This window comes from Calidris pugnax, unplaced genomic scaffold (assembly GCF_001431845.1).
Source record: "Calidris pugnax isolate Ruff unplaced genomic scaffold, ASM143184v1 scaffold337, whole genome shotgun sequence".
Classification (NCBI taxonomy): domain Eukaryota; kingdom Metazoa; phylum Chordata; class Aves; order Charadriiformes; family Scolopacidae; genus Calidris; species Calidris pugnax.
Window position 1 is genome coordinate 153,142 of NW_015091098.1, and position 21,777 is coordinate 174,918.

The 21,777-nt window shown below is 40.9% G+C and overlaps 1 protein-coding gene across 7 annotated transcripts in view; it reads left to right on the forward strand.

Annotated features, from left to right (window-relative positions):
• The window catches only part of IKZF3 (IKAROS family zinc finger 3), a 40,961-nt gene that overhangs the window by 6,812 nt on the left and 12,372 nt on the right, over positions 1 to 21,777 (forward strand). The window contains exons 1-6 of one of the 7 annotated variants that reach the window (XM_014957925.1): positions 854 to 897; positions 2,159 to 2,266; positions 10,422 to 10,464; positions 14,763 to 15,023; positions 15,718 to 15,885; positions 17,574 to 17,690. In XM_014957925.1, the coding sequence (XP_014813411.1) occupies positions 2,252 to 2,266; positions 10,422 to 10,464; positions 14,763 to 15,023; positions 15,718 to 15,885; positions 17,574 to 17,690 (604 nt within the window). In that variant the 5' untranslated portion in view covers positions 854 to 897; positions 2,159 to 2,251. Of the gene's footprint in view, positions 1 to 843; positions 898 to 2,155; positions 2,267 to 10,421; positions 10,465 to 10,542; positions 10,633 to 14,762; positions 15,024 to 15,717; positions 15,886 to 17,573; positions 17,691 to 19,804; positions 19,922 to 21,777 lie in introns of those variants that run through there. The other 6 variants (XM_014957924.1, XM_014957922.1, XM_014957923.1 and 3 more) reach the window with 6 other exon arrangements.

A 21,777-nucleotide genomic window follows, 5' to 3' on the forward strand; every position in this document is an offset into this window, starting at 1 on the left:
TTCAAAAAGCAAAAAAAAAAACCCCACAACAAAAAAAAAACCCCCAAAAAAAAAACCAGAGAAAAAAAAAAAAAAAAAAAGCAAAAAAAAAAAAAAACAGGAGGAAAGAAAGGAGGAAGGAAGCAGGGAGCTGTGAGACGGAAGGCTCGTATCAGTGAAATCTCAAGACAGCAAGGTGTTGAGTAAAGAGTCAACTGGATGGGTTGGAGCTGTGCCTCCAGTTAGACTCACTGGCCTAATTTGGCCTAAATTTGGCCTAAATCTCCACTCCCTGGAGTGGGAGATCTAAGTACCTGCAGCTTGTGTTGTCTTCAGAGCAGTCAGCACTTTTGCAAACCAGGCCACAGACGTAGTCCTCTCAAATTTTATTTTTTTTTAAATTCCTGATATGTGATCCCTATCTCAATTTGTAAATGGAAATTTGACTTGCATTCCCACGAAAACCAAGTAGATCTTGTGAAGACAACAGGGTTTTCCCTTTGTATTGGGAAAGGAATGTAAAAATACCTTGTGCTTTGTGCTTTAGAGAAATTCACTTCATACAGAGTCGCTGCTGCTGTGCTGTGCTCATGGTGCAAAATGAGATGTTAAATCAAAAGTGTAAGTTATCCTGGTCTATAATTTTTTGAAGATAGAAAATAATCCCTTTTCTGGGTATGTGCCAGTGCTCAAGATATAAAGAAGTTATACAATGGAACATAACAACTATTTGGTGTTTATTTCTTTGAGAATTTTTCAGTTTTGCTTTCAGTCAAGAAAATGGGGATTTATAAGATTATAATGGCTGTGTCATGGATGGTACTAAATGTTAAGCACCTCAGACTGCTTTTCTGTCCTTTGCAGATTCACAGGCGGGTATGGACCTAAGTAATTCTCAGGAACAGCCCATGGCTGCAGGTACTGTGCCCTTCAGCTTATGTACTTTCACCCTCTCTTGAAAATTTTGTATTTAAATGGAGAAAAATATATGTATTGCAGCTTGGTTAGATACCCAGCACATTGACTGGCACAGTCACAAATAAAGATGGACATTAAAGGCAAAAAGTAAGTTCTAGAATCGAAATAAAACTGTGGAAGCTCAATATAATATTGGAAAATGATACTAAAGGAAATAAAAGACTGTGTAGTAGGAAAGGAAACGTTTTCAGAGGCAAGCTGGAAGTTTTGATTAGGGAAGCAAGAATAATGTGATTCTTTTTGTTGGCTGCTTTTCTGAAAATATGAAAACAAACCTCTGGTGTGAGTCAGACAAGTGTTTTACTTTCTTATTAATCAAAAAATAAAACATTTTTTTCAGATCCAGTGTAATATTTAGCTTGGGAAGGATTGGGATTTTTACTGTACAGCTGTTAATAAGTTAAACAATTTTAACAGCAATTCCACAGGGTTACTGAACTTCAGAAATTCACAGGATTGTTGAAAGAAAACACTGTCAGTTTCTTAAACAAAATACTGATCTGAAACATACAGAAATATATGTAATATTGAGTTCGTCTGGAGCATGGATTTTATGAAAGAGGCTTTATTTGAAAAACTTCTCCCTCATATATTTCACTAGAGTTAAAAACTTTGGCTTTATTTCAGAGAAGAGGGGCTGGGATGTCTGGGCCGTGCTGCTGCCACAGCGAATACTTTCTGATAATGTTGATGTTCCAAAAAGACGTGCGTGAAACAAGCAGAGAAGTGCAACTGGGTTCAAAGAGGTTTCTGATGGAACGTGCCTGTGCAGTTTCCTGGCCTGGGGCCAGAATGATTAATATTTTGCCCAAATGAACAAAGTAGAGCTGTGATTCCTCTTCCATGCTCTGAAGAGCTTGCCTGCTTACCTGCTGGCAGCAGTTGTCGGAATACATGTGATATAGAGAGTTATATATGCTGGATTTTATTCCTGTTTTGTTGTCATTTAGAACAACCTAAAGAATAGTTAAATCTGAGCAAAAGCTTGAGATTTAGTTAAAAGTCCGCACTGTGAGAGTTTGAAAAGGACTTTGGGAAGCAAATCTGTTCAACCAAATTGCAGCTAATCATCTATAGGGAGAACATTGTGAGCAATATTGAGAGTTTGCAGATATTTTGAGGGAATCACCTGGAAATATTCTTCAAGCATAAATAGTTAATTATTGATTTGTTGTTTGGGTTTGTTTCTTCTTTTCAGAAGGACAGGAGGCTTTGACAGACTGTAATCTGAACAAATCCCAGGAGATGGAAAGTATGGATAATGGGGAAGATATGAAGGAACACAATCAGTCTAATGAAGAAGCAGGAGGTAAAGTGCAGATTGAGATCTGAAAAATAATAGTTATAATTTTGTCTTTTTATTCTTCTGTTAATGCAATGAGAGTGATTAGAAGGTTTATTCTGGATCATGGCTCTGGTTTTCCCACAGAAAAAGTGTGTCAGTAAAAGAAATAACAGTACAATTAGTTGAGAGCATTTCAACGTGCTTTAAAGGAGGAGTAAGTGTTTTCCATCAGGGAACCTCATGTGCATTTTATAAAGGTCACTTTTACAGGATCTCTGAAATATGGATAGCAAGAGAAAAAAGCACGTGCATATGATGAGCTCTTTTAATGTGTGTTTGTCTTGTAGCATACAAATTCTTAAAAGTAGTCTGCATATGAAGAATGTGTGTGTTAGGACTGCACTTTTTATTGATGTTGTTCACCTATTCTGATATCTGAAAAATAACTTGGGAATTATTTACTTTTTTTAAAGAAAGGACAAATTACCTCGAATTCATAGGACAGCTCAGCCCTGTAGAATTTAAAACTGTAGCAGTAATCCTGTATTTTAAACTGTGAGTGAACAGAAGATTGGTCAGTTTACAATGTTTAAATTGAATAGTAAATGCTTCCTATACAGCTCTGAAAGACAACACAGGTATGAATAAAATATTAATACAAGGTATACTTTTTTTTGTTTAAAAGTTCCTACGTAAATGCATATTTCCTTATCTTAAAAAAACCCAAACTACTAGGTCATCTTCACTAAATAGATAAAAGTTAAAAGCAGCAGCTCCTGGACTCAGCAGTTGTGCAGGCCCTCAGATTTCAGGATTTGTGTGTGTCTATGACATAGATGCAGAGCAAGAGACTTTGAGTTTCCTCCTTGGTGCCGAAGCTCATAAACTGAAATCACAGCATTAATAAACATTCCTGCCAGTGAGCTGAGCGTGTTCATTTATGCCAGTTCTCAACCACAAACAGTGAAAAATGCTGCCTGGTAAAGGATGTGGTATACGTGTACTGGGGAAAAGACATACAGTATTTTACCAGTTTCAGGTTGCCTTTCAAGTACTGCATGTCCATGGCAGTTCAGCAGTGTCAAGACAAATGATGTCTGTGGCTTTGGTTAGTAGTTTTGAGGTAGCGTTTACGTATCACATGAATCAAGCAGATCACCAAAGAACTGCCTCTGGTTTGGTTGCCCAAGTAGCCTCGGTTGTTCCCTGTAACATGAACATAATTGCTTTATTTTGAACTAAAATGAAATGTTCAGAGATTAAACTTTTGCATTATTAAAGATTAAACCTTTTCTATTTATTAGCAAGAACAACATAAAACACCCAAGGGAGTGCTGCACTAGCAAAAGTCTGAGGCGGGTGAAATTAATCTCATTTAGGTGTCTCCAGCACTGGTGTCTAGAGCTGCAGTGGTACCTGGCCTTTCTTGACAGTTGATGGAGAATGAGAACACAGATTTTCTGACCAAATTTGAGTGTCTGATTTAGGATGAGATGCCTCGTGTCCCCAGAGTAGCAGCTTCTCAGCAGAACTCTTTATAGTTGGCAGAGAGTAGCTTAGTACAGATACCTGCTGTGTAGCAGGTAGCTTGGGCAGGTGAGTTCTGCTCTGCTTACCCTAAAAAGAGAAGTTTGATCTTTTTATTCACAGAACATGCAAGGCTGGAGCCTTTTCTACATCCAAGACATCTGATCTCTCTTGTAGATCCCAGAGTACTTAAAATACTCACAGCTGTATTCCAGCTCTTTATCCATCCCTTACGCCATTTCCACTTGTGCCAGCTCACTCCTACCTCTGCTTTCCTGGTGGCCATGCCCTCTGCTCCTCCTCGTCACTGAGCTGTGGGTACAGGAAGCCAGGGCAGGGTTTCTTTCATGAACCCCTTGATATTGACCATACAGGAGGAATTGCTCTAACTCCTCCCCACCAGAAGCCCTGTCTATTCCACTGGCACACGCAGCGTCGTGGCATCAAGCGAGTCTTTTTTCCATTCCTTGACTGTGCCCTTCAGCTTCAGTACCATTTCTCAGGCTCTTTTCCATACATTTATGTCAGGTACAACTTAAACACTTGTGAGAGAATATTTATATTGATACTCTTATATGCCATGAATTTTTTATATTGTTGCTGATCTCCTAAAGTCTCTTTACAATTTGTTCAGGAATGCAAATACTGAAAATTCACATCTCAAAGATAAGGCTATAACTATCAATAAAACGCCAGGTCTTTAATAGACTCCATTACAGTTAGAGCATTTGCTCATCATAAAGTGAGTATGAACCTACTCAGTACCACCGAGCTCTATTTGGCTCTTGCTAGAGGAATAAAGAGGTGATTGGTAGGAGAAAGCTGTTTGAAATGCACAAAAAAGATAGCGACAGTATCTCCGTGTAAAATGGCACCAAATGAAATATATATATTGTGTTTACTTCACCGCTTCACATAAAGTTCTCTACAGTCATTCTGATACCGGAAGCATAATAAGTCTTAAATATTTAATCACGCTGCGCTAGAGCTTTAGACTGTGCCTTCATCAGTAGGTGCATTTAAATTTCTTCCTAACAAAGCTAGTTCAGTTGTTGTTGCATACTGAAATTCAGAAATAATTTTAGCTTTCATGTCATGCCTGCTGTATAAATTACAGATCAACAGTAGCGGCGACGTTAGTCACTGAGCAGGCCTTGTGGGTCAGTAACTATCTGTCTGTCTTCTAGATAAATGAAACCACATTCTGACAGTGCTGCCTTGGTGGGAGTATTATCGTTTGGGGATCACTAACCCTGGTAAAAATGAATATATAGTGTTCTCCAGAATCAGAGAATAGAAATATCGCCAGTAGCGGTGATGGCTCTTGAGAAATGGATTATGTCCTGCCAACACCTGAAAAGTCTGTCTATTTAAAAAAAAAAAAAAAGCTGTATTTGGCACTTCCCTAGGTGTGATCACTAATATCCTCATTGCATGTCAATTCTAAAGAGAAATAATGAAAAACGTTTGTGTGGTCCTTATAAATGTCAATGGTGCTATTCGTGATCCACCCCTTTTGTGAGTGAGCGATTCCACTTCAGCATCTTCACAACTCCTTGTTGATGATGGTGCTGTGGTGCACAGAAATCATGCCTGGTTGTTTTTTTTTTTTTTAATCCTGAAGCCCTGCCTGATCCATGCCCACGGGGTTTCTTCCATCTGCTGAAGGCCATCATAAGAACATGAGGCCACTGACTCATCGAGTGAGATGAAGCCTTTGATACCCTGCTTTCCACTGCCTTAGTGTGTCTGTAGCGTGTTTTTCTTCAGTACAATTGTGTCTGGTTTTTCCATGTTTCGTCAAGCATTGATAGTAAGTAGTGATCTTCCTACAGTGACTTGGACTGTATGTTTTTGTGACTCTTGGTGATGAATGGGTGACACTCTAAATACACCATGGGGACTTATCACGAGACTTTGAGCAGTAGTTGGAGCCTGGTCATATCTAGACATTGTCCAACTCTAGTTTGGAGCCATTTATACTCAATCTGCAGAAAGTGGTACCATGACCCTTTCAAAGGGCTGCAGAAACTTCATAAAGGCACTAAAGAAACTAGCATATAGGGCTGAAACGCCATCACAGCTGGCCCTCTTTTTGGTATTAAAAAAAAAATCCACTTTTTCAGCAAACAATTCCATATTTATCCTTCTCTGAACAAAGCCAACGCGCTGGTGGACGTGTTGGTCCCTCTGTCTGTGTCGTAACCAACAGAGGTGAGATCCCACTCCATGAAAAGGATCCATGTCCTATTATAGACCCCTTTTAAAGGGGTTTCAACTATGACGATTGCTCAGTGTAGGACAAACAACCAGGCAGAAGGCGAGAGTAATATGTTCATTAAAAGCTTGATGGAGAACAAGAGAGGAAAAAAAATTAAAAAGAAAGAAAAAAGCCCCTTTTTTTTTTTTTTTGCCTCAAGGGAATGGAGACTGCATGCTGTGGTGCACATGGTGTACGCTTGCCTGCAACCATAAAAATACGCCGTTCCCATGGTGCTTCCTGTATCTCATCTAAAAAGAGACGAGCAATGAGGCAGACAGGGGAGGAGGCACTTAATTTCCCTCCTTTCTTTATGCCCCCCCCCAACACTGTTACTTTTGGTGGCCAAAGTTGAAGCGTCCTTAATGTAAAAATTAAATAAATAAATTTGAAAAAAAAGCCGCGTTCTTTCCTAAGGGAGTCACAGCCAAGCGCAAGCGTTTAATTATGCCTTAATTCCCCTCATCTGTTGAGGCAGACAACTTTTTTGGGTGTTATGAATGTTAGCGAGCTTTCATGGTTGCGAAATAAAAAGAAATAGAAGCCACATTTGCGGTTTATGGATGCTAATTGCTGCTGCGTTGAGGTGTGTGAAAGGGGGCGGTTAAAAGGCTGGAGTGAGACAGGAGAGGATGACAAACCCTCGCCTCGGCGCGCCCTGAGGTTCCAGGGGTGCTGCTCGCAACACGCACTTATCTGCTCGAAAAGGAAGTGCCGTTTTTTATCAGAATATTACATCTCCCAAGCCCAGATCGAGCCCTGCCGCTCATGGGACTTCTGGGGGTTATCTCACAACATCAGCAGCGCCGGCGCTGCACAGCTTCACTTCACGGGGGATTTCTGTAAATGTTCAAACCAGGCAAAGGAGTCTGTGGGGCTTAACTGTGTCAGGTCTCTTTGCTTGGGTGGCTCCGCATGAACCGAAAGTCGCATCTTGAGTGTTATCAACAAAAAAGATCCTCTTGACTGTGTTTTTTGGTTTTTTTTTTTTGTGCCGGGGCGCTGTAGTGTCAGCGGCAGGAATGCTGCCAAGCACGTTCGGTGACATCAACAGCAGCCAGTTGTGTCACCTCAGCCTGTAAATGATTGACATCACCTTGGACTATCCTGCAGGGTGGGTAGCCCAGGGCTGACACCCAAACTTGGGTATTCCGATTGCACTTTTCTGATTAGTGCAGCTAATTCTTACTCTAATTAACCCATTATAGTTAGCAGAAAACAGAACTTGCTTTGGAGATGCCCTGGCTGTCGGTGTAAGGTGTCAGACCAGACAAGGTCTGGGAGGAGAGTGGCTGCAGAGTTACTCAATAGACGATGGGCTCCTTCCTGTAACTTTTAAAACTGCTTTTTTCTTCAGTTGTTCTACAGTGGGCATCTTGGATTCATACAAAAGAATTCCTTGAAATTAAAGGTGGGAGAAATACTTATTCCTTTGGCATCGAAATAAAATGCAGTCCAGGGCAGATGAGTAGTGGTGTGTTCCCTTCCTCCCCCACCAGCAGGAAATAAGTAAAAATGAAAAAAACAGCCCTAGGAACTCAAATCACATGTCATTGTAGAAAATAATCCCTTTTTGGAAGTATGGGTTGGTGGAAAATAAATCAGTTAATTAGGATGACTCACATTTTGCCCCCAAACCAGGCTATTCACGTGGCACAAAATGTGTGAGTTCAAGGGGCAGGTTTGCTACTGCTTGTGCTGCTGGAAAGGTATCAGTAAGGAGAAATAAACCCACAAGAGTCCAAACTTTGCTAAAATACAGCAAATATAGTTCCATGAGCGTTGGAATCGACGAGGCTGGGTCTCCAGCAGGGTTGTGTCTTGTTGCTGGCACACACTTCTATACAAGACCAGGCTAAAAGTCAAACACAAGTGTTTACTTATAAAAACCTCTGTTAGGAGGGAATGTACTTGTAATCTAAAATCCAAGTCTCTGAATCTGGATTCCAGTAGTAAATACTGCTGGAATTTTTTTTCAATACACAATTCAAATCAATACACTCAGTTTTGGGAAGATTATGGTGTTCAAGGATTTTGAGCAACATCTTAACCAAGCTCCTGTCTCCGGTTTATAGATGTTAAAATTCCATTGACGTTTATCACATGTTTCCCCATCCTTCGTTATGATATTTTTCTCATCTAAAACATAGGGGTATATTGCATTGTAAGGAAGACTTTTGGGAGAGGAGTTAAAAAAGGCTAAATGAAACCACACTTTCAACTTCTCGGATGTGAAGTTGATTTGAAAAAGCAGTTGACCAGAGCCCATCATGCCTGAGTGGTCGTATTAGTAATAGGTCCCTTGATATAACTAAGGAAGGCGATTATCTGAATTTAACATGTGGCCTTTTTCAGTCTGACTGTTAGGTCCAGATGTTCTCTGATTAACTGTCTAATTGAAGTCTGATTTAACGGTTGTGATTGTATCTGGCTTTCTGGACTTCAGGAATTGTAATTTTAGAAACGTTTTCTATGAGTGATGTGACTTTAACAGAAGGGAAGAACTCGTAGTTTCATCTTTTTTTAAGAGGCAGACTTTAAGGGTATTAAGATTTGAAAGGATCGTGTTAACAAGTGTCATAAATGAAACAAAATTCATCTGGGCCAGGCTTTGGGAAACCTGGGGACTGTAACCCCAAAGATGTGGGATGGGTCAGATGTTCCCCAGGATCCTCTGTGCTCCTGTGCAGCGCTGGGGGGATAGGCAGTGGAGGAAAAACGGCAACCTATTGACATATTATTTAATTTAAAAGGATGAAAATAAAATCCAGCTATAGTTTTAGCACAGCACTCACATAGGTTCATAGCCCCCAGTCGTATTGGCTCAGGTTATGACATTCTGCTTCCTAAAATTCTGTTTGTTGGGTCAGTTCAATGCATTATTTTTCATTTCTGTCCCTGAGCCATGGCCTGGTGCCGCCCAGCGCTGCTGTGAGCTTCTCCTGTTTCACTCCAGCTTTGGCAGCCGGTGCTGCTGTGTGCTTCTCCTGTTTCACTCCAGCTTTGGCAGCACTCGGGTTTGGATTACACTTTTCCTTTATCACTGTTTCTGTTAGTATGATGTTATCATATTTTGGAAACTTTTTGAACGAAAATCCTAAAAAACCCCACTAGATTATTATTAGGCAGAAATTGGTGATAGATGGGAAATACCAGCGTGAAATTATATATTTATACAGGAATGTGCATCTTTATAAGAAAAATCCTACTATTTGAATAAGATGCTTTAAGAACCAGTTACATAAATTCTGGCTCACATGAGCTTGGAGATGATGTGTGTTGTTTGATTATTTTTTTGATGTTGTTGTAATTAATTGTACAACTAGATAAATTATACTCTGTTTTAATGATAGAAAGACACTGGTATTAATGAAGTAGAAAATACACATCCGAGTGCTTGGAAAATGATGCCTGGTTTGGTGTTGGGTTGTTTTTTGTTTTTTTTTCCTTTCCAATTCTCAGTGCTACATTTCAATTTGATTTGTTTCTATTTTTGTTTCAAGTCACAATAAAAACAAGGAAGCTCATTACCATAGAGCATACACTCCACAAAGGGGAATTATGAAAGTTTCTCTCCTATTTTTAGACGTGAAATTTCCACCAGGTGCATAGTGCACTGCTTCATTTAGGAATTACCACTCGAGTCTGCTTTATAGAGTGTCTGAACAAAAAGAGATGCTTGGGGTTTGTAGAAAAATGGATGGGGAACGATGGGGCTCAGAAAATACTGTAAAGCGCGAAGGTAATATAAAAATAAAGCCCGTATGTCCATTTTTAATAAGTCAAAGGAAGTGAAATCTATGGATTTCCAGTGAGTTGTAGAATGAAAGCCCTGAGTGCGACTCTTGGGGTTTTGGGAGCAGAAGAGCCTGTTTTGGTCTGTAGTGACACAAAAAGGGACCTGGGCTGCGGGGACACCTGAGTGGGACCACTCCGGCGGCGTTCGCGCTGTCTGAGGGACTGCTCCTGTGTTGCCACCACGTCTCCCTGACTGGGTTCCTGGTGCTGCCCCTGCTCCCTGGGTGGGAGCTGATCTGCTCCTGGTGGCTGCTGCTTCCTTTGTTGGCAAACAATGGTCTCACAAAAGCATCTCTGCTGCTGTAAAAGAGTGAGGTGTCGCTGGAAACAAAGCCCAATTGGGCCAAAAAGGCTTGAACTCCTTTCCCTTCTCTGGAACTAAATTCTTCAGTGGTGGACAAGGCAGAGAGGGAGAAAAGTTGTTTTATGGCAGACTGTTGCCTCCATTAAAAAAAAACCAAACTCATGTTGCTATTGTATCACTTCATATTTTATAAGTACATAAATTTATGCCACGTGTAATTGTTTTCTTCTTGTAATTTAAGGAAAAAAAAGCTTAGATACAGCATTGATTTTTTTTTTTCTTTTTTCCAGCTTACAGTTGTGCTGGGATGTACTGCAACCCTCACTTTATTCAGTAAGGAATAGGGGTGGTGGTGCTTGGTGACATCTCTTCCCCCATAGAGCGTTAATTCCATTGCAGAGGTGTTTTTCGTAAACACGCGGGATTCTGACTTGAATTCGGAAACTCCGCAGACTTTTTCAGTTTCCCCACGTACACCTGGGCTCTTTCGGGCTGGTTTAGGTAAAGGAATCTCGCCTTCTGGGAGGGGACCAACTCCACTCTGTTGTACGTTAGGTTTTGGGTTTATACTGCTATTTCTGGGGGCAATTTGTGGAGATAACAGTGATGAATCATCCGTTAATACCTGTCACATCCAGGTAGTCACAAGAATCCTTCAATATGCACACGTATAGACTCCCTTCTTGTTCTTCAGCATCTGAATCCTATTAACAGCTGTCAAAACCTGGTAAACTATTTATATGCTTTCCCAATTTGTTTAATTGGATAGTTAGGAAATGGCATACAAGAAAAGCTTTTCTTTTTTCTTTTCTTTTTTTTTTTTTTTCCTTTAGTCTGGCTGAACATCTGTAGCATTAGGGGCTCATTATCTCTGAATTGGCATAGCAAATCAGCAGCATCATTAAAATGCCACATTAAGATGATTAAGTTTCTTTGTTATCCAGTTGACTTTTTGCATGTGCTGAGGATTTCATGATTATGACCCCACTCCTTGTAAAACACTTGAGCAACATCACCCTTTTGTGCCGTTGTCTTTAATAGCTTCTGTTTTTCATTCTTTGTGCTTTTCATAACACTGCTGGCAAACTTTGCTTAACAACAGGACAAAACTTACAGTCTTTTCTCTATATTTGATGCCAAGGTCTTGGATTAAATATAGTAGTTGGGGGGTTTTCCTTCTGAGACTTCCTCCTAGAGACAATAGCTACAATAACACTCTACGTTGTCCTAATTGTTTGCTGCTATTGACTTCTCTTTTATTCATGCATTTTATAGAACATCTACAAACCCTGTTCATGCGGTGACTCAGTCTGAAGTTGCCACCACAGCTTTATTTTGGATTTTTTCCAGAACCCATTGTTTTTACAGTGTTTCAGGTGAAACAAAAATATTACTCTGGAGTATGTCTTTCATCTTGTAATCATCTCCCCAGGAAATGAAACCATGTGCATCAGCCTTAACGCATCACTCTGGTACTTTGTTGTGTAAAATCTACATTATTTTTTTTCTGCAGCGTATATTACCTTCGTGAACTGCCTCAAGAAAAATAGTTCCTTGGCTTGGACACCGCGAATGTTTTTTTCCTCTTGTAACCTCTTTGCTTTCCTAAGCACTTCTTTTTTCAACTGGGGCAACTTTGTTAGTGTTGTTGGGATAACTGTTTTCCCTCAGCTAAATTTCCCTTTTTTTTTTTTTTTTTCACTTGAAGTTACCACCACCTTCCTCTTGGTTAAATTGGACCAGTCTGGAAATTCCCTAATCTCATTACAATGTGTTGATATGATTTTTTAAGTAACAGATACAAACCTTTCCACGCAGCTGCTGATCTCCTGATCTCATAGTATTCCCTGTGCGTGCCAGTACACAGAGCAAAAGTTAGGGCTGAAAAAGGAATTTGGTTGCTTCAGGACCTCAGCAATCATCTGGTTAATTTTAGGGTGGCCTGTGCTGGGCTGTCTTCTCCTCAGACTCTGGGTGGCTGTCAGGAAGGCAGAGGAGACTCTATGAACAATAACGGGTGTGTTAGGACAGAAAAAATTCCAACCCTTCTAACATCTATTTGGTTAAAAAAAAGCCTCTTCCCTTCTGCTGTCTGTTGTCATCGGAGGGTGAACTTTTCCGTTGAGGTTCCTCAAATGCCCACGTGCAGACGGAAAGTATTTGGTGGGATGTCACTGGAGCAGGGGTGGTGTTTGCTGGGGGAAGGCAGTGGTGGAAAAGCCATGAGCAGAACTCAGGTATGTCCTTCTCCACACAAGCATCGTGAGCCGTCGGCGTGCGGTACGGAAAATGCAGAGGTCGTTATTTTCCTCAGTGGAACCACGGGATGGCTCGCCCGGTTCGTGGCAGTCAGCAAGTGGGGAGCTCAGAGCAGCCTTCATGCTGTGCTGCTCTGGCACAACTCTGTAAAAAAAAAAAAAAGAGTGAAAAGCTGTGAGCCATGAACTTGTGGTGAGAAACAGTAGAAAACGGTAGAGAAGCCGTCTGAGTTGGAGGCTGCAGCCAGCCCTTCGCTGCGGGGCCACTGCGTCTGATGCAGACAAAAAGGTGAGACGTTGAGTAGAAAGTGGGAATTGAAATTCTTTTCTGAAAGTACCAACAAGGTGCAGCTGCAAAGCGTACTTCCTTCTACCGCGCTCTGCAAATTAGTTTGGAACGGCCTCCTTTTGAGAGGGAAAACAAGCATCCAACTATCCCCAAAAACCCCCTTTTTTTTCTGGGAAAAGAGATTCTATTGAAAGCCGCTTTCAGCAACTGGCAATATTTTTTCCTTAGAGGGAGGAAATGGATGCATAAACAAATTTTGAAGGATTCTTGATAGCAGGATCATGCTCGCACTCTCAGGCACAAGGCTGGCAGCAGAAGGAAGGAGGAAACCCCATTTTGGTGGAAGGAGGACTGCACCCTCAGGCATGAGGCTGGCAGCAGAAGGTACCTGTGGAGGAAACCCCATTTTGGTGGAAGGAGGACTCCCCAGGCTGGGAAGCTGAGCTGGTTCTGCAGAAGGTACAGAGAAAAACAGCCCATTTGGGAACCTCCAAGTTTTCCACACTTCCATGGATTCTTGCACAGGATGAAGAAATTATCACCCACCTGTTTCTTCCACCTCCCTTCAACCCAAAGGGAGATGGATCGGCTGGGCTTAGTGCAAACATTTAAGCGTAGAGGAGTGATTTTTATCACTAAAATATAGTTGAAAATTGGGATTTCAGGAAAGTGTCGGTCGGCAGATCTGTATTTTTCAGTGTTGCTTTTATGTTGCTACCTCATTTTCGCTGTCACCCATTGTTTGTTCTTGGCATTTGATGTGGTTTATTACTCAGAACCAGAACTAATACATATTCAGCAGTCCGTGTTCTGTACTTTGGAGAAAGGACAAGTGATTAAGTGCCATATTTAACTGTCTAACCCTCAGTTTGAGAGAGGAGCAGGTGGCCATAAGAACAATACTTTCAAACAGGAAACTATGTATTTTATCTCTTTAGTGCTTTTCTTCACTTGGTAGCTTGAGGCATAACTCAAGTTTCAGCCATGGCCTGGCTCCTGTCTGGGTGGAAAGTCGGCTTTGAGCAGAAGGAAAAGCTTGTCCTGTCAATTAGTAAGGATTTGGATGCGAGTGCTGGTAATACTGGAGTTAATAGTGGAAAGGAAATTCCACAACATAAGTTGGGAATCATCAGCTGTTTATATAGTGTGACCAATTTGCTTATATTTTTACATGGGAGCATTATTGTTAGTAAATTATTAGCTACTTGTTGCATTCTCCTCCTGCCAAGAAATTGCATTCATTTCAGGCAATGTCTTTGGTTTTCTTTGGACACGGCTCCAGGTGCAGGGACCTGTTCAAAGGCCATGGATGCTGGTCTTCATGAGTCCAGGTTCTTTGTCACACGCTCCCAATGTGACTTCAGACAAACCTTTTAAAGTTTCTGGGATATGTTTATTTATTGGGAACTCTTTACCCTGCCTCTGCTGGTTTTACATAGTAATGGTATGATTCAGGTGTCAAGATTATGGGATGCTCCTCACACATTTGAGATCTTTGGATAACAATTGCAATTTGCAAGTGAAAATTAGAATTATTGATTAGGATTAACTGGTGAGAATCAATACCATGGGAGCACTGGAAAGTCTTATTCTGGATCAGACTTATTTCTTAGGCATGTTTCAAGCACCAGAGGTTCCACAGGAAGATAAAAGTATCCTTTTTTAATTTGTGTCTTTCTGTATTTCCTGTTCACAGGAACAGCCCGAGACACTAATTTCTATAGGCTAATTGTGGGTTGTGAGAATAAATATTTTCTTTTGAATCCTGACTAGTACCCTGTGATCACAGGAGAAGTTTGTACTGTGTTATACTTTTATAATCTGTAGAAGGAAATTATCCATCGAGGGTAATTAACGGGCAGGTCAATATTTTTAAAGGTTATCTGGCTGTGAGTATCATTAAGTGTACATAACCCACCATGATTCATGTCTCAACTGCATTTCTTCATCTTTGGGTGTTTAAGTAAAGCTTTTCGGAAGATTGATAATGTAATTTTGTGTAATTTTTGGTGAGTTTTTTCTAAGAAACTTCATTGTGCCGAAGATGAGCCTTTTTTCACTTCTGTGCTTTGTTTTACCTGCAGATGATGTGGTTAAAGTGAAAGGTGAATACAGTGAGAGAGAGGAGAATGCTTTAAATTCAGAGCCTATGGAAAACCCAGAAGAAAATGAAATGCCTTACACCTATCCCAGAGAATATAACGAATATGAAAGCATTAAACTGGAAAGACATTCTGGTTCATATGACAACGTCAGGCCAGCTAGTGGAAAAATGAATTGTGATATCTGTGGATTAGCCTGCATTAGCCTCAATGTCTTGATGGTTCATAAGCGTAGCCACACTGGTAAATATCCCTCTATTATTCTTGTAAGAGCTGAATATTGAAAGGATAATAATTTGTAACCTAGACTACTTATTTTTAAAAAGGATACCAAAAATCAGGATTTCCTTGTTCAGTCCATGATGCCACATGTGATCCCTAACAAGTTACTCACATTTCTGTGCCTCACTTTACCCATCTTTCTTCTTACCAGGATTGAATGTTAGAAAAAGCATGTTTGTGAGGCATTTTAAGAATTTTGGATGAAAGGCACTATGTGATTTAAGTATTTCAGGCACAAAACACAAGTTAGATTGGTTTTGTGCTGCCATTTCCAGTCGGTATATGTATTTCTCTTTGTGCTGTACTTTGGCAACAAACAAATGAGCATCTTGGGTTTTGACCTGCAGTAAGATAAGAGCTTTTTTTTTTTTTTTTGTCTAAAAATTGCTAGCTTGTTGGAATCAGCCTCCTGCAGAACACTTATTTCCATGGAAAAACTGTACAGCATTTTCAGTAGTCGTACATCTGTTACAAGATGCTCTGACACCAGAGCTGCCTGTAACTCCCACTGAAGTCAACGGAAGGGCTGTGTGTGTTGCTATAGAAAGAAATTGATCCAGTACCTCATTCTTTCCCCTTCCAAAAAGGAAAGGGTGTGAGGATACCATGATACCCACGTAACCATTAAATGTCCTTTTTTGTATGTCATTTTAAGGTGAACGGCCATTCCAGTGTAATCAGTGCGGAGCTTCCTTTACTCAGAAGGGTAACCTCCTCCGCCACATTAAACTACATACAGGGGAAAAACCTTTTAAATGTCATCTTTGCAGTTATGCCTGCCAAAGGAGGGATGCGCTAACAGGTCACTTAAGGACACATTCTGGTAAGTGACTTCAAAGACACTTCACGTGTTTTACTTGTGTGTCACTAGGACACTGGGCGTGGAAAGAAAAAAAAGTCAGTCAGCAAAGTTTGCTCAGCTGCTCTGGTTTGGAAGAATCGACGGATGGCTCTGCCTGCTCTGCTGATGGAATCATCTTGGGACACAGCTCTGCTCCTGATGCTGAAAAGAGGGCACGGGGAGACCCTCTGTCACAGCTGTGAGGAACCACCAGCCTCCACGCCTGCTCGCCCAAAAGAACTCCTTGGTGTTTTCCACTGAGGAGCGAGGCTTTGCCAGCAAGCTCTGAGTTTGAGGAGCAGCACAAAGATGTGCTTGGCTGGGACTTCCTTCCGATCCTGTCCCGAGCTGTGGGATAGCTCTGGGAGCACAATCCAGGACTCTATGGCCGGTTAACGCCTCGCTATTGCATAGTGCCATTCATCTGAAGGTCTTAACATGCCCAACACACACCAGTGGTTTTTCTCAAGACTCCTAGGGTGTTCTGTCCATTTTACAGATGGGAGAAGTGGAGGCACAGAGCTGAGGTGACTTGAATAACAAGCCAGGTATAAATTGATTAGTCTTAGTTTCCCCAGTTCTGCAGGAGCCAGGGTGTGCTTACTCTTTGATTTGTGTCTACCCTGTGTTATACAGGGGCCTAGAAAGAGAACGTGTGTTCTCAATGACAGATGGTATCTCTGCACTGCACTTTACAGGGAAAAAAAAAGAAGTTCAACCTCTCAAAGAACTAAAGTTAAAAATGAGATTGTCTGACGGGGATAAATGAGATAGTGATTTAATCAAGACGCAGCACAGTGGTGGTGACTGTCCCCCCACCAGCACAATGCTAAAAACATCATGCTTCAAACACATCGTGTGGTTATTGTGACTGAAGTTTTCAAGAGCTGGCTTATTAAATAGTATAAAGAAAATCTCTTCAAGTGAATCACATAATAAGTGAGCAATTGCATTAGCAGCAGGGAGTATGGTCTTTTTGCACAGCATACAATGCAACGCTGGTTGTATTTGTGCTGTAGAGGGATGATATTTTGCCTGGGTGTGCTAGAGGATGTCTCTACCCAAAAGAGTTATGAGATAATTTAGGAAGTGCTTCCAGTCCTTGTGTCTGAGGCTCTGGGGGAGGCTGCGTGGGTATCTTGAGTTTCAAATAGATTTGTTTTAGCTTAAATGAATTAGGAACATGATTTGCTTTATGATAAATGCCTTTGGAAATGAAATGAACCTCACGCATGGTTTTGGTTTGGTTTAACGGCACCAGTTTTGTGAAATTGTGGAAAAATCCTGCATAGCCAGGACCTGGGTGAGGCAGTTGGACAGTCACAGTCCCGGTTTAGCAGCGGTGGAGTTGGTCTTACCCAGGGAAGTCAAGCCAAGAGCCGGGCTCTGGGAACCCGAGCTCCTGGGGACAGCATTTAATTGTTAGTCCTTTTCTGGGGCAGAGCTTGGGGCTGAAGAGGGCCCTATGGGAATTCTGTGTGTCCAGGGGGTTTCACCCTTACGTAGCCCTCATTTTGTGATGATGACACTGCTCATCAACTTAAACAGAAATTTAAAGCATTCTCCATGAGCCGAGCATATGCTATTAGTAACTGTATACTTGAATGGTAGGTAGGCAGTGTTCTAGTTGTCTCTCGTGGTTATTTTATGTTGCTCTCTTATTTTTCTAGTGGAGAAGCCCTACAAATGTGAGTTTTGTGGAAGGAGCTACAAGCAGAGGAGCTCGTTAGAGGAGCACAAGGAGCGGTGCCGCACGTATTTGCAGAATGCGGGCATGTGTGATGCTGGTGAGTTTATAACGTTACAGTGGTTTGGGGGTTTTTTTTTTGGTACATTTCAGTTCTTAAAAAAGGGCATCTGGTAAGCTGTTAATTCACAGCCTGAGAACAGTTTTTACTGCAATCATTTTCAATAACCTGAGGGGCTGTAACATTTTATAAAAGGGTCTGGTTTAATGCATCCCTCAGGCAACTAGTTAAAGAATGCTTTTATTTTAATCACTTTTTTATTTCACAGTTACTTTGACTAAAACCTCTAAAATACCTTGTACACAGCATTTCTGTAGGTGACACTCGCAGTAAGTTAGATTATTCCTACATTAATGTGATTATGGGGGTTATTTTATTGGGTGCCCATGGTTGTTGACAGCAGTTGTTCACGTGTCTCAGTCCACTTAATGCTTCCTTTTCTTTAGAATAAGATCTGTTGGTCAGAATCAGTTAGAATTTGCAGAAGTTTTAGTGGCATTGATCTAGGGCATGGAAATGGGGTGATATCCTGGAGATCACTGACCGATGCACTTAGGGAGGGAGTGAGAGGTGAGGGAGTTACTTGAGTACAGAGCTGTCTTTGAAAAAGGGTGAAGGTAAAATGGATCAAAACACAGTTTTCCTTATTTTCCTTTTCCTAGTCTCAGTGCTGCAGTTCTGAAAATACTTTAGTGAAAAAATAACGGCCATAATCTTTTAGCCAGCTTCACCTGAGTATTTCCATTCCTAACATGAACTTGTGTGATATAAGTCCCACAAGATGCCAGTAAATCAGGAAAGAGTTACTTCTCCCATTCAGAGTCAGGGAGTGGTTTTGGCCTCCCAAAGATTGCAGGACTGATCTGTAGCAGAGCTGAGGCTACAATTGCAGAATTCAGGTTCTATGCAGCCCTAAGACAAAGAAACAAAAATAACTTTAAGGAATCAGGCTTCCTACTTTTGATTGTGAATTTAAAATAGAATTTTCTTTACAAGGAAAGGTTAGGCTGAGTTTTCAGGGAAGAAAACTAAAATAAATTGATTAGTCTTAGTTTCCCCAGTTCTGCAGGAGCCAGGGTGTGCTTACTCTTTGATTTGTGTCTACCCTGTGTTATACAGGGGCCTAGAAAGAGAACGTGTGTTCTCAATGACAGATGGTATCTCTGCACTGCACTTTACAGGGAAAAAAAAAGAAGTTCAACCTCTCAAAGAACTAAAGTTAAAAATGAGATTGTCTGACGGGGATAAATGAGATAGTGATTTAATCAAGACGCAGCACAGTGGTGGTGACTGTCCCCCCACCAGCACAATGCTAAAAACATCATGCTTCAAACACATCGTGTGGTTATTGTGACTGAAGTTTTCAAGAGCTGGCTTATTAAATAGTATAAAGAAAATCTCTTCAAGTGAATCACATAATAAGTGAGCAATTGCATTAGCAGCAGGGAGTATGGTCTTTTTGCACAGCATACAATGCAACGCTGGTTGTATTTGTGCTGTAGAGGGATGATATTTTGCCTGGGTGTGCTAGAGGATGTCTCTACCCAAAAGAGTTATGAGATAATTTAGGAAGTGCTTCCAGTCCTTGTGTCTGAGGCTCTGGGGGAGGCTGCGTGGGTATCTTGAGTTTCAAATAGATTTGTTTTAGCTTAAATGAATTAGGAACATGATTTGCTTTATGATAAATGCCTTTGGAAATGAAATGAACCTCACGCATGGTTTTGGTTTGGTTTAACGGCACCAGTTTTGTGAAATTGTGGAAAAATCCTGCATAGCCAGGACCTGGGTGAGGCAGTTGGACAGTCACAGTCCCGGTTTAGCAGCGGTGGAGTTGGTCTTACCCAGGGAAGTCAAGCCAAGAGCCGGGCTCTGGGAACCCGAGCTCCTGGGGACAGCATTTAATTGTTAGTCCTTTTCTGGGGCAGAGCTTGGGGCTGAAGAGGGCCCTATGGGAATTCTGTGTGTCCAGGGGGTTTCACCCTTACGTAGCCCTCATTTTGTGATGATGACACTGCTCATCAACTTAAACAGAAATTTAAAGCATTCTCCATGAGCCGAGCATATGCTATTAGTAACTGTATACTTGAATGGTAGGTAGGCAGTGTTCTAGTTGTCTCTCGTGGTTATTTTATGTTGCTCTCTTATTTTTCTAGTGGAGAAGCCCTACAAATGTGAGTTTTGTGGAAGGAGCTACAAGCAGAGGAGCTCGTTAGAGGAGCACAAGGAGCGGTGCCGCACGTATTTGCAGAATGCGGGCATGTGTGATGCTGGTGAGTTTATAACGTTACAGTGGTTTGGGGGTTTTTTTTTTGGTACATTTCAGTTCTTAAAAAAGGGCATCTGGTAAGCTGTTAATTCACAGCCTGAGAACAGTTTTTACTGCAATCATTTTCAATAACCTGAGGGGCTGTAACATTTTATAAAAGGGTCTGGTTTAATGCATCCCTCAGGCAACTAGTTAAAGAATGCTTTTATTTTAATCACTTTTTTATTTCACAGTTACTTTGACTAAAACCTCTAAAATACCTTGTACACAGCATTTCTGTAGGTGACACTCGCAGTAAGTTAGATTATTCCTACATTAATGTGATTATGGGGGTTATTTTATTGGGTGCCCATGGTTGTTGACAGCAGTTGTTCACGTGTCTCAGTCCACTTAATGCTTCCTTTTCTTTAGAATAAGATCTGTTGGTCAGAATCAGTTAGAATTTGCAGAAGTTTTAGTGGCATTGATCTAGGGCATGGAAATGGGGTGATATCCTGGAGATCACTGACCGATGCACTTAGGGAGGGAGTGAGAGGTGAGGGAGTTACTTGAGTACAGAGCTGTCTTTGAAAAAGGGTGAAGGTAAAATGGATCAAAACACAGTTTTCCTTATTTTCCTTTTCCTAGTCTCAGTGCTGCAGTTCTGAAAATACTTTAGTGAAAAAATAACGGCCATAATCTTTTAGCCAGCTTCACCTGAGCATTTCCATTCCTGAAATGAACTTGTGTGATATAAGTCCCACAAGATGCCAGTAAATCAGGAAAGAGTTACTTCTCCCATTCAGAGTCAGGGAGTGGTTTTGGCCTCCCAAAGATTGCAGGACTGATCTGTAGCAGAGCTGAGGCTACAATTGCAGAATTCAGGTTCTATGCAGCCCTAAGACAAAGAAACAAAAATAACTTTAAGGAATCAGGCTTCCTACTTTTGATTGTGAATTTAAAATAGAATTTTCTTTACAAGGAAAGGTTAGGCTGAGTTTTCAGGGAAGAAAACTAAAAAGTAAAAATATACTTAGAGAGATGACAAGGGCCTTTAATAATTTTTTTTTAAAGAATGTATTTATTATATGGTTATGAAGCTGTAAAAATATACTTAAAGAGATGACAAGGCCCTTTAATAATTTTTTTTAAAAAGAATGTATTTATTATATGGTTATGAAGCAAAGATTCTGCAGGTGTCCTCAGAAGCTGGGCCTGAAAACGAGTGTGAAGACTCATTGATATTTGATGATGGTAACGTAGGTGCAAGAGGTCTTACCCCGTGCAGAGTGAATCGGTTGGTGGATCAGGCTTTATGACACATAGACACAAAAACCGCCATAAAACCCCAAAGATTTAACGAAGTTAGCCCACAAAAAACTATAAAACTCTATCTTCTTTTCAGCAAATGACATTATGACATTTTTTTTAGAGCATTAATAAAAGTAAATGGTTATCAGAATGTCAGCAGGTTTTGGTTTTCATGAGAACCCATACAGACTGTAACTGTGGTTTTATGTTACAGTACGTACCCCCATGATGGCAATCACTCCGAGATGTCCACCATGTGAAAATGGAAAACATGGGACCTGCTATAGATTTCTGCTTTTAAATGATTCTCATGGTTTATATTCTTTTCAGAATAGCAACAATTCACTTATCCCAAATCTGCTGTGTAGCACTCACAGCAGTGGTACTGTCTGCCTTAAATTGGTCACAGAGGAAATGTGAATTTCCAGTACGACATGGTGTGGCCACACCCTATGCCTTTAAGACCTTCACACTTTTAAAAATATTGCAATGTTTTTAGAGGAGTAGTAAGTTTTATGAAAAACAGGAACCCCAGTCTTGCTGAGGCATTTCCATTCGATTCTCTGGCAT